Raw genomic sequence first — 13,518 nt, 5'->3', positions numbered from 1 at the left:
CCAGTTAATGGTCGAGAGGTATAACAACCGTGTGCTGTACGAAGCGTATAGCGTGGTACAGCCAACTAAGCTCACCAATAATTTTTATGCTAATTACGCTGTTGTCCTAAACTACGAATCTCATTTTTGCACATTAAATAAATTATGAGGTGAAAAGCAGACTGTAGCATCGTTTTTCTTCATACATCATCTCAGGAACGTATTTGATGAGACATTTTTTTATATTTGTTTATTAAATTAACTCTTTTGCTATTATATGATATTAATTAACTCTTTTGCTATTATATAATTCAATTGCCCGCCATTTTCAATAATCTAAATAAGAAAATAAAAAAGGAAAACATATTCCCACACCTTTTCCTCATACTCGATTAAATGATCGAGTGAGTTTGGATGATTTGAATAAATTTGGGTTTGGTTAATAATAAATATTATGCAAACAAATTTATTACATATTTAAGAAAGGTGAAAACCGGTATAAAAGTGTGTAATCGATGGGTGGCTGTGTGACTAAATTAGTAGATATATTCCTAGCTGTTTGTTAGTTTGTAAATATTAACATTTATAGAATTACAAATAATTTGTTAAGAAAATTAACACAATTTTATTTGCTTCGGTCATCATAATAAATATATTTCATAAGATACGTTTAGAACACATATCATAATATCATACTAGTAATTTAGATACATTCTAAATATCTCCATCTAGGTAGCGATTATATTAACTTCGATTACCTTAAAGCAAAGTAGAATCAGTTAGTTAAAAACGTGTGTAAGAGATGGCGCTCGCATAAATATTTAAAAAAAATACCATACCGCTTTATGTTAAATTAAAGTAAAAGCAAGCATCTAATAACGCGAAAGTGAGTGTCAACAATCAAAATAAAACGCATTATTTATCTGCTCTCTGTTCGAACAAAAAAGAAAGAAGAAAAAGGAATTCCTTAGTTTGTCTTTTATTCAACGGCAACCCCAGAATAATTAATGATTTCTGCCCGACTCGTGTAGCCTGATTTTATTGCAAGATTGCCTGTAGGCAGCCTTTTATATAGCTGTTCCCTTGTCTTCTGTGATGGACGTATGTATATGTTCTTATCTGCTTGGGGATAATGCAGTGGAAGCCAGGTTAATTCCAACATTGTTGGTGTTGTTTTATAAACTGCTTTACATGAACGAATTAAACAACCACCATTTGCCAAGAAATTCATGTTTATATGTTAATAAATTTAATGCTTTATCGCAAATCCTTCACGTACAAGACTTTAAAATGACAGTGAAGTTCTAAAATGACATTTTCTATCCTTGACTTCCAATTATTTTATTTTTTTTTTACTATGACACAAAAGCGGCCGAATTTTTATATAATAACAATAATTATATAATAATAACAAATTCAAGCATTAGTCTATAGCAGGTTTACAGAACTCGACAGTAACTTTCCAAAATTCCTACGAGTGACAACACTGAAGTTTCACACAATAATTTGCAGCTGGCATCTAGCAAGTACCTAAGTACTTAGTATTGACTTTTGAATCTTTGGTGCCGACTAGCAGCATATTTTTTAATCTGTGGTGTTGACCGTTTGCAGTTTGACTCGTAGGAACTAGTTCTTAATCTGTGGTTTAACTCATGACTGAATTGACGGATGACTTTTAACGGGTTTTCCGTTTTATACCAACTGGCAACTGTGGGCTGTGTAGAGAGTAGTATAATAATATGGGGCTGTGTCTGTGGTAGCAACGAGCGGTTGACAGAGTTACTAAAGTTTAGAAATATGTTGAAATGTTTTTTATTTCTATAGAACAACAATTTTTTTGAATCGTACTATAGACAGTTTAGTGTAGACTCAAAAAATAAAATCAGTAAAAATGTCGTTTTCATTTGGTACACCTTCAAGTGCTCCCGCAACTACTGGTTTATCTGGTGGTTTTAATTTCGGAGCTAACAAGTAAGTTTTAAAGAAATAGTCACCATTTTATATCTAGAAATAAAGCATTTGCCTAAAAAATAGTACAGTTTGCATATAACCTCTTTTCTACAAACAGATAAGTGTTGATAGCTTTTTGGTAGTAGAAAAAGTCAATGTCACATTGTTTCTTTTCCGATATCATCTGTATGTGCATTTATATATTTCAGACCAGCAACTCCCGGTTTTGGGTTAGGTGCTACATCGCAGCCATCTACTGGTTTGTTTGGCACGCCAGCGACATCGGCGCCCGCGTTTGGGACCACTACACCCGCTTTCGGCTCGACGTTTGGCGCTACCTCAACAGCCCAGCCAACGTTTGGCGCTAGTACCACACCGGCATTTGGGGCCACAGCAACACCAGCATTTGGAGCCACAACAACGCCAGCTTTTGGGGCCACAGCAACACCAGCATTTGGAGCCACAACAACGCCAGCTTTTGGGACCACTGCGACACCAGCATTTGGTGCTACTTCCGCAGCTCCTGCTTTTGGTGCTACGTCTAGTGCCCCTGCGTTTGGTGCAGCATCGACTGCCCCAACTTTTGGGACCGCAACACCTGCCTTTGGCTCAACATCATCTGCTCCAGCATTTGGAACAGCAGCTCCGACTTTTGGTGCTAGCTCCGCAGCACCTGCATTTGGTATGTTAATGTATATTTATTTTTATGTTACTTGCATTATGACACAAAGTTTATATAAATTTAAGTTTGTATAATTTTCAATACTCAATTATTACTAATGTTTGTTATACATAACATTAACCCAACTAAAACAACTATATTCTTTGTAGTATTTTATCATAATACTGTTAAAATACTTTAAATTATATGTATTGTATTAAAATTATAAATGTGCTTGTTTCTAAAATATATTTAAGTAATATTTGTGTTTGTTACTCAAAATGCAAAATCTACTGAATAGGTATGATAACACTTGTTTCGTAGCTTATATACCATTTAAATACTCTAGAAATATTTGCTTACACCACATCATTCAAGGGAGAAACCATGTAGCTAATACCTATATAAATTAAAGTTAAACCTTAATATTTTATCAAAGGTACAACAACTCCTGCATTTGGTGCGGCAAATACATCATTTGGGACTGGATTAGGCACTGGAGGCTTGAGTTTTGGTACTGCAGCCACCACTGCTTCTACAGGTGAATACCTAATTGCACAAACATTAGCACCTTGCTAATCTATATATATAAAATTCTCGTGTCACAGTTTTCGTTGCCATACTCCTCCGAAACGGCTTGACCGATTCCTCTGAAATTTGGTAAGCATATTGGGTAGGTCTGAGAATCGGCCAACATCTATTTTTTATCCCGATATTCCTACGGGATACGGACTTACGCGGGTGAAACCGCGGGGCGCAGCTAGTATTGATATACATACATGAATTTAATTCAATGGTATAGTAGGTTTTATTATTGTCACAGTAGCTATCACATTTCACACTTATAAATGGAAAAGTTTGATTTTTGGATGTTTGTCAGTCAATCATGCCGACACTAAGAAATTTGGTAAACAGACGGTATGAGTTGACTTGGGTGAAACTTTTTATATTGGGATACTTTAAGATACAGATTTAATTCAAACTTTGTAGTTGTTTCACTTATCAAGGTACTAGACTGTTATCTTGATTAAGATTAAAATTAATCATTTACTTATTAAGTTTATTCTATTATATATATATATATATATATATAATATATATATATATAATATATATATATTGTTTCTTATTTTTTTTTACTGTATTAATTTATCTCAACAAACTGTTCTAAAATAGGTAATGGTATTCACAAAATAGTAGTTAATTATCTATATATTTAGTTAATTATCTATATATATTTTTAAGATTCATAGTCACATAATCTACAATCTAGATTAAATATGTACTTAAGTAATAAGTGTTTATGTACATTTAAAGACTTCCTTTTAATTAATTGTATCATCATATTACATGAGAATACTGCATGAGGTCAAGTGTCTTTTCTAATCACTTCAAGTATAATAATCCACTAAATAAAAAAGCTGTGTTGAAAAAACAACTCTACAAATATGATACAATAGAAATAAAATCACAAAATTAACTCTGAACACTTATTTTCACAATTAGAATCATACTAATATGCATAACATGGGCACTCATTGTAAATTTTTGCAAAGTCATTCTCTTAATTTTGGAAGCAAAAGATAAAAAAAAAATATAAAGATTACAAAAGATTTAACCTCGCAAATAGATTAACAGTAACACCAACTATCAATTAATATAAGTGAACACCAACAAACCTTATCACTTGTCCATCTCATTTCAGGTTTATCATTTGGTACAACAACAACCACCAGTGCAGGTTTAGGCGGGCTCGGTAGTTTCGGGTTCGGTGCCACCACCACAGCTCAGTCTGGTTTGGGTTTGTTTGCTTCTACTACCACTACCAGTAGTAGTTTTGGTGAGTAAACTGATGGGTTAGAATGTATGGTGTAAGAAGTTACGGGTTTAAACAGTGAGCAATAACAAGATAAAAATTTAGGAGTGCCTTATTAGTGACTATCAATTTCAGTTGAAGCTCTAACCAATTAAATTACATACTAAAGGATGAATGGACAGCTATCCAAAGACAATTCATTCTCCTGAGACACAGTTCATACTTGTCCAAAAGACAGATTTTCAATAATTTTCATTGTTTATATAACTATCCATGTTATCAAAATGTTAATTATATGGATTTTAATTGGTGTAATTTCTCCTTATCTTATAGCTTTTTAATGGCATGTTTATTTACAGTGCAATGAACCCCAATTCCTCATTTCCCTACATACCCATAACGCAGACATTCCAAATGCTACCGCAAGTAAATGCACTTAGCCCGATCCTACCATTGCATAGTCCAGTGCAAAATATAGACGCAAGTTATACCTTAAAATCGGCAAAAAGGGATTGTTATCCTATGATAACTCCTACGTGTGAGTTCCATATAAATTATTGACAATTATCTGAAGTAAAAAGAAAACCAATGTCAGTAAACCTTAAAGAAGTTATTGAAATAAATTGGTTTATTCAGTACATATTGCTTTATAGTAAAATTGTTTGATCTTTGTTCATAATTGTATGAATGAATATTTCTTATCCATGATCTATAAAAATTATATAAAGTTGAAGGGTTTGTTTGTTTGAACATGCTAATCTCAGGAACTACCACTAATAATAAAATAAATATTTAGATAAACCTTATTGAATCCACACATCTTGCAGGTAATAAAACGGGAAGTACAAATAAATTCCACTGTGAAAATTTATCAATTACGGGTATATAATCACATCATTTTATTGAAATAGATACAAGTTAAAAAAGTATTATAGGGTTGAATGTTGCGATGTATGTAATAATAATTATATGTAGTATTCTAGTAAGATAAAATTGTATATGCATTTTTTTAATTAATATAATTTATACAACCCAACAAAGTTATTATATATGCTATGCTCAAAGACCAAAAGCCCTGATGTAACATTTTTGCAAATATCCTCAATCACTATGTGTTGGTGAAAAATTTAATTACAGCCAGCCGGCTTTAAAAAGAGGAGAATCTTAATTCCACTATGTATGTTGTTTTTAACATTTGATAGAGCAAATCGATTCTGATGATTTTATTTGAAAGCTCATTGAAATTTGTTGGACAATTTAAAGGTAGTTTAGTTTATTATTAAAAATTAGTACATTGTGTGCAAAAAGCGTTGTGGGTTTTTTCTCTTTAATCAATAATCATTCTCGACAAGGAAAAATAAGAGCAATTGTAATATTGTAGTAGTTACTTGGATTTTCACTTAGGTTATATGTATGTACTGTTTTTAACTGGCTAATTTACTATTATGTGAAACCTTAACATAGTCTGGGAATTGGAATATTTAGAATAATATTCAAGTGCATTTAGTTGCCTCCTTTACCTCCTATCCTTTTTTCATATTTAGAGGTTGTTTATCTCTAAAATCTATATTTCCTGACAAATAATATAGTGTTTGTTTGTTTGTACACTCTAATCAGGAGCTATTGGACCAATTTTAAAAAGTCTTTCACCATAGGGTATGGACATGACCCCAGAGTGCTACAACTGCATAAGGGACACTCCGCGCCATCTATTGAGATGATTAAGAACCATTTCAACCAATATACAAACACGGCAACAAATACCAAAACACGGCCTTTGTTAAATCCGTTTTTTCCCCTTAGGCACATGAAACCGAAAGAGTAGAATAAATTCGATTGTCAAGTAGAGACACGGGTGGCTAGGTGTTGCTGCGGGATCCCGCCTCGTGATCAATTTTTTTCTATTATTCTAAAATTTCTAATTTAAAGTGATCAAATAAAAACAATTTTGTATGTATAGCATAATAAGCATTCCGCTCAGCTGTAAGTCCAATCTCTAGTAGGAAAAAAATACATGACTTCGCGTCTTGTGAAATCTGTGCATATTCAAATATTTTTTTCTTTATTTGTGTTGTATACATTAAACATTTGTTTTTTTAGCTACACCAAGTTTGGGATTGGGCGGTGCGGTACCTACAAGCGGTACGACTGGTGCTTCTGATGGAAAAAGTGAGTTTATTCATTAATTAACAGACACACGCACACAACCACATCTCCATATAGAGAAACACAAAAAAAACAGATGGTCATGGTTAATTACCCTTGACTTAGTTTATATATATGACATTTTCTATATTAAATAATAAGTGTGTCCACATTAAAACTAGGTACTTATATATTTATTTAGAGGATGTATTGCTACTCGGTTCAATATAATTTTTAATACTATTTGTGTCTTTTCTAGCTGAGCCGCCAAAACAGACAAAACTACCCAATGAAATAGGTACAACAGTGGAATCCTTCAAGGAGTTTGTTAAGAAGCAAAAGTCCCTCAGCTCTGATATAATGCGGGTGTCCATTAAGCCGCTACAAAAGGTATGTAGATGTTAGACCATAAAATCATTAAGAAACAGAATGAAACAGCACAATCATACTGATAAATTAACAAATATGTATGGTAATATATAATCATTGTTAAATTATATTTAAACTAAATCATGCCTTTTTTCAAGACATACTAGTTTTTTTTTCTATAAAGTTCTCGTCAAAATTGTTTTTTCTTGGGATAAGGTTGGAAAAGTATCATCATTATAAATTACAAAAATTATAGCATTAACAGCTGTAATTTCTATATTTTGTTTTATTATATTTTATATCTATCACAATAATATTTCTGATACATATTGTGTGAACGGGCAATGTCGGGGCGAATCGCTAGTAAATAAATAAAAATTTGACATGATTCCAGGTGAGCCGCGAAGCAGAGTGCACTCTTCGCGCAGCCCTATCTCTCTGCGGTGAGACGTCCCGCTGCAGGGCGCAGTCCCGCCGGCTCAGGGCTTCGGCGGCCGCCGCGCTTGCCGCTGCCGAGACTGCGGCTAGAGAACCACTCGGTATGTGTTAATGATCAAAAGAATGAATGGATATTTTTTAAATTACTTGCCCCTCTCGGCTCGAATTTTGTGCTTTGTGGATTTCCGAAGAGAGAGTTTTTTAATTTTATATACGTATATCTCGTTAGCTATATATTTTAGCCAAAAACTTCTTAGACACCTCTGTTGAAACCAATCGTGAAAGACCATACAAAATTACACCATTTAGCCAAAATAGGTGGTTTTGACGTTATTGACCAACATACAAACAGGCAAACAGAAAAAACTCTTTCTGTATTATTATATGTTAAGATTATTATTGATTTCTATATAGGTGGGACAAGTGGCTAGCTTACCAATAAATTATGTTGTTACAGGCTCAGAACTCGAGGGCATAACACCGCCAACGTACGTGAAGGAATTAATATCGGAATTGGAGCAGCAAATTATAACATTCCGCCGTCAAATGGACGTCGCAGATAAGCAAATGCAATCGTCGCCGAAACTGCTTACTGAACAAGGTATGTCATATTATATAAATTCATAATCTAATGATAATTGTGTCCCACAACCCATCCCCATGTCCCATTAAAAATCATTAAAGGGGGACTGGACTCTGCGTGTTGGACCTGTCCCCCCCAAATTAGCTTTCCAAGGGAAAGGCTATATTCCTTCTGGTAGTTCTCATGTTTTATTGTGATATATACTGATAAAATGTATACGAGAAATTTGATGACTGGACAGAAGGAATGGCCTGGAAGTATGAGGAAAAGGAAATGGGCCTCTGGCCACTTACTATACTAGTAGCATGCTATTATTTCACGCCGGTTTCTATATGGGTGTGGTACCTCCCCGATGCGAACAGGCCCTATTTGTGCCGAATTGTGCTCGACTACTACATTAAAAATATATTAGTATTGTATATTTCACACGAAATATACAATACTAATAAAAATAATAATGAAATAATTGTTTTTAAATTATAATTGTATTCGATAAAATTCCTTTAAGTTTGTCTATAGACTCACTATGATATTTTATTGTCCTTTCATAAAATCTTTTTGCTTCCTACATAGAGCGATGTACATATAATACAATATAATTTCAGAACTGACGCTCGGTATACGTCGCATGCACGAGTCGCTAGTGGCGCTGGCCGGTCGCCTGCAAGCCGTGCATTCGCAGGTTGAAGCTCAGAAGGAACAATACTTGAATTTAAGGAAATATGTCCTGAAGGACCCGACAAATGTGTTTGAGACGCAGTCCGGTGAGTGGCATAGTACTTAATCAATCTTAATTTTTAGGACATGTTATATAGGTATGGAAAAAGTGGCAAAATCATTAGATTAATTAATATTTAATTGTATGCTTCGTACATTCATAAATTATTAAAGACTTTATGAGCTGTATGCTGGAAAGCAAATGACCAAGTTAGTCTTGAGTTTGTCTCATCTCTACTACTTAGTCTAACTAATAATTTACATCAATAAGGTAGGTTATGATGCATCTGTATAAAAATATCGACCTTGTACATGATATATATTCATTGATATTTTGTAGCAAATGCGAGCCTAGACCAGATACTACGAGATGCTGAGGGCACAAGGAAGAAAACAAAATCTGGCAACTTTAGTGATGTCGGTCTGAGTAGTGCTGTGCTTTCTGACCCACGGGCTGCATTAGGTAAGAGTTGAATGATATTGAAACTAATTGTTTATTGCCTTCTACCGTGCATTGTATTTTGAACTTCTCAAGAAAAATTATTAATTATATTGAAATTATTATCTTTATTGGATATTTGGCCAATAAGGGCGTGAAGTCTTTGCCCGTGGCTTCGCACGCGTTATATTTGGGGTAGTTTAATAGATGTTCTACATATAAACCTTCCTCTTGAACCACTTTATCTATTAAAAAAAAACCTCATCAAAATCTGTTGTGTAGTTTTAAAGATTTAAGCATACACAGGGACATAGGGACAGAGATGTAGTGATTATGATTGTGTACTGGAATAACATTTCTTCTGTTATTTAAAAAGATAGCTGAAAATATTATTGACATATTATTACCAACTGCTATACATTATTGCTATGTTTATTAATCTGTCTTTATCTCAAGTCAACCCATGCAGATCCGAAACAACCAAAAAGTGTTTAATATGCTAGAAATGGCTTTCTTTGTTTATGAGTATACCGGTCTCAATGATGTTAAATATTGGCTACAGGAAACATACGACATTTGGCTGGTCCAACTCCATTCACATACCTCGGCAGTACACTGTCTACATTCCCTGTTGCAGAGACCCCAGGTATGTTTGTTCATTGCCTTGCATGCATAATTACTATTTTTGAACAACTACTGTGAGAGCCAGAGGTTAATTATATAAATTAACAAAAATCGTATTTTGCAAATTGAAAAATGGAATAATTTTACCGTAACCGTAGCAACGGTTAGGCAAGATACGCAGGTTCGAATCCTGCCTCGTGATCAAATTTTTTCTATTCTTTCAAAATTTCTCATTTATAAAGCATTTCAATGCTATAAAACTAAAAATTAAATTGGAATAATTTTATCAAATTAGTGTATTGTCATCGGTCTTCAATAAATCTACAAAGTTTGAACGAAATCTGGCCGTTTAAAGTGGGTCAAAATCGCGCCCAAAGAAGTCGGTTACAAACAAACATACAAACATACAGGTGAAGCTAATAAAAAGCGTGTAAAAACACATACCTTGCTTATACAATTTGTCAGCAATACATTGCATTACGATAACGAAGTGTTTAAAATGCAAATTACAGAGATTATAATATGTAATACATTAAGGACCCACCTTAAACTGCGTACCCTTCAAAAAAGGGCGAAAGTTCTTAATTCTATTGTAATTTTTTTTTTGTTTGTAATCTCAGAACTTTTCATTAGGTTTTGATAATTATTTTTTTTAAAGTTGGGTATTTCTATGTGATTCATTTAAATTTTGTCTAATTGTGTCACTTTCGGCGTAATTTGATTTTTGTTTAAAATAATAATGTACTTAATATTGTCTATGTATTGATTGACAACAAATAATGTGGAATAGAAAACGTTTTTAAGCTCAAGAATAGAAATGCATCAAAGAATTTTTTATTAGTCGAAGAAGTGATATAAAGAGCTGATTTTTAAGGCAATGAAAAATAATTATGATGATTTTAGGATCAAACTGGCAACCAACACCACAGCCGAACCTCAACGCATCAATGAACACAACCTTTGGTGCCCAAGCGGATGCCTTTCAGCTACAGAAACCTCCGGGGAAGCGCGGGAAGCAATGATATTGGCGACCCTAGCTGGGCCGCATACATCGGCCCAGCGGCAAGTAGCTGGCCCAGTGCATGGAGCTAGTGCGCAGTTCTAGTGCCATTGGGGCCAGTGTTAAGTGCAAAATGTTTATGTTTTGTGCTAATGGTGGGTCTTAGTTCGAGTGCTGTTGCTGACCGCAGCTGTATCCGCACTAGTGCAGATTACGGTGTACTCGGATTATGGTAGGAGAGTGTTAATTGCAAGACGTTTATTGTTTCATGCTTATGGTGGACGTTAGTGTGAGTGTTAATCTCGCTAGTGCCAAGTGATGGGCAGTGTTAATCTGTTTGTGAGTGTTTTAAAAGTGGGGCAATGCTGTACTGTTAAGTGGTAAGTGCTGGGATGGCCAGTGTTAAAAATGCGAACACAATTACAGTTGAGATAGTAAACCAAAATATTGCGTTATTTTATTATATTTTGACCCAGTATAATATGGTCCTGTTATTAAAAGAACCTTCAAACTGGAGAAGTTAAAACCGTAGATAAGTTCTATTTTTTATTTTCATAACTTTAAAATGTATTATAATGAAAAATGTTTAAGAAAAGAAAAAGTTGGATCAGCGTGAAGCGTGACGCAAACCCGAAGCAATGCGGGTGGATTAAATATTTTCTACTCTTTAAATATTTTTCAATTGAGAAGTTTCATAAACTTTCCATTTTTATTATTAACAATGTTTGTTTTTTCATATACTGTACAATATTCGAAAGTAACATGAACAATGAGTCATTATTGCTTCATAATGAATGGAAACTGTTACACCTTTTATCAATGAAGAAAACTTGAAGTCATAAGAATGCACATAAGTATGGTTGAGACATTATGGTTACAATTTAAATCTAAGACATCAATACAACATACAACAGCTTTCAAATAACATGCTGTTTAAATATCAATGTAATGAAACAATTTATTATTTTTAATATGTATTGTAAGAGTGCATTTATAAGCTGTAGTTTGTCTGTTTATGTGCTCTATTCTCATAAATCAATTTTATATATTTTTTCACTGAGTGCTAAATTATGTACCAAAAGTGATTGATGACTCTACAGTATATTATGTATTTTCTAATATACAAATCTTAATGTTTTGTAGGTTAAAATAACAATAGAAACAACTGTTTCAATTCATATAGATGTCACTGTATTTAGTAGGTACATTGTCTTTTATATTCAATTATACATTCAGACATACATACATACATATGAAATAGTTAATCGTTACTCTAATATCACTTCACTTTGATGCATTTACAAAATATAATGTTCAATGTATAAAATGTATGGTTTAAGTAAATATATTTGAATACGAATATTTTTAATAATATGGATGGTATTGAGTTTTTCTTATATACCTTTAAATAAATGTTGTTTGTACATGTATTTTTCTACTCTAATCAAATTTGTTCTTTATCAAAGTCCTAATTTTATTAATGGGGTAGTACTGTGTTGAAGTTCTAGTAACTAGTTCAATTCAATTAAATTTTTAGTCTATACAACATTCACATAATGAGTTATCCCTTACCATTATCTTTACGAAATGGACTGGAGTGCAGCAATGACCCAATCTCATTTGACTTAATGTGACTTATGGTGAATTTAATCACGCTTTTATTTTTATCAACCGAGGCTTACTAGGGATCCAAGACTGAATGCTAGCATAGTGCTCTCCTTTATATGTGAGGTTTTTAGGAAGCCTCCCATGATTTAAATAGCTGCTTAGCGGCTTAGCTATGGTTGTATAATCATGGGTCTCTGGGGCCATATGCATAGCAGCCGTGGCGCACCAATCCGCCGATTTATGCCCAAAAATGCCACAATGACTTGGTATCCAGAGGCAGGGCAACTTGAATATTTCTTAATTTTAAAATTATGTTTTTTTTTTTCATTTTGAATGGATATAGAAAATAGAAAGAAAATATGTTTATTATGACACATACACGAAGGCAAATATAACAATAAAGGTCAATTATTAGGTATTTAAAATATATATGTGCCTTAATTAGGCCTGCTACTCAGTGTACAAACACTGATTTTAAGTGGAATCCTTATGTCTTATTGACAGTGGATGTGTTCATGCTCCAACTATTGAATTTATGAATATTTCATAAAATATGATCAAATTATACATGTATACCTAATTATAATATGTGTGTAAATAATAACAATAATATACAATATTCATAAATGCACATATAGTTGAATATACATAATGTTAAGATTACATAATAAGAATCCTTTTTTTAATCATTTAGATACCTAGATACAATATAAGTATAATGTCATGAATAAAAACCGACCTTTTAGATAATATACTAAGATAACTAAATAGTGGAGGGGAGGTTAAAACTGTTGGCGTTTTTGAATGTCCAGAAGACATAACTTAAGTTTATATTTAAATGAGTATAAACTTTGTTATGAACGAATAGGCGGCGGAAGGTTGTTTTAGCATTTTAAGGCTCGATACCTTAAATGTGGATGTTCTGTGTAGGGGAATTTCCAATAAAGAACCTGCGCGTCGAGTCTGGTAGATAGTATTATTATTCGCCAACCATTTCAATTTATTATACAAATAAACAGGCACTCTGTATTTCAACACAATAAATAATAGCGTAGCTAGGTGTAAGTGGGTACGATATTCCATTTTAAGTGAGTTGTTTTTGATCAAGTATGGTGTAATATGATCACGATAGGAAATGTTATAACAGAAGCGGGCACACGCATTTTGAACACGCTGCACAATTTTTTTT

The 13,518-nt window shown here is 33.3% G+C and overlaps 1 protein-coding gene across 1 annotated transcript; it reads left to right on the top strand.

Annotated features, from left to right (window-relative positions):
- The first annotated feature begins 1,667 nt into the window (after positions 1-1,667).
- On the top strand, positions 1,668-12,151 carry LOC119837415 (nuclear pore complex protein Nup58-like). The gene is made up of 12 exons (XM_038362989.1): positions 1,668-1,950; positions 2,139-2,611; positions 3,030-3,131; positions 4,296-4,430; positions 6,507-6,575; positions 6,811-6,941; positions 7,315-7,459; positions 7,816-7,959; positions 8,547-8,705; positions 8,999-9,121; positions 9,660-9,743; positions 10,625-12,151. The coding sequence occupies exons 1-12, from the start codon at positions 1,871-1,873 to the stop codon at positions 10,741-10,743; spliced, it is 1,764 nt and encodes a 587-aa protein (XP_038218917.1). The 5' UTR covers positions 1,668-1,870; the 3' UTR covers positions 10,744-12,151.
- The last annotated feature ends 1,367 nt before the right edge of the window (positions 12,152-13,518 follow it).

Source organism: Zerene cesonia, chromosome 27, assembly GCF_012273895.1.
Source record: "Zerene cesonia ecotype Mississippi chromosome 27, Zerene_cesonia_1.1, whole genome shotgun sequence".
In the NCBI taxonomy this organism is placed as follows: domain Eukaryota; kingdom Metazoa; phylum Arthropoda; class Insecta; order Lepidoptera; family Pieridae; genus Zerene; species Zerene cesonia.
This window is presented reverse-complemented; position numbering and strand designations above follow the sequence as displayed.

Bases quoted from the DNA above. Each gene is read 5' to 3' on its own strand.
- LOC119837415 (XM_038362989.1), top strand. From the start codon at position 1,871: ATGTCGTTTTCATTTGGTACACCTTCAAGTGCTCCCGCAACTACTGGT. The intron at 7,960-8,546 runs GTATGTCATATT...ATATAATTTCAG, and splicing joins GAAACTGCTTACTGAACAAG to AACTGACGCTCGGTATACGT. The intron at 9,122-9,659 runs GTAAGAGTTGAA...TATTGGCTACAG, and splicing joins TGACCCACGGGCTGCATTAG to GAAACATACGACATTTGGCT.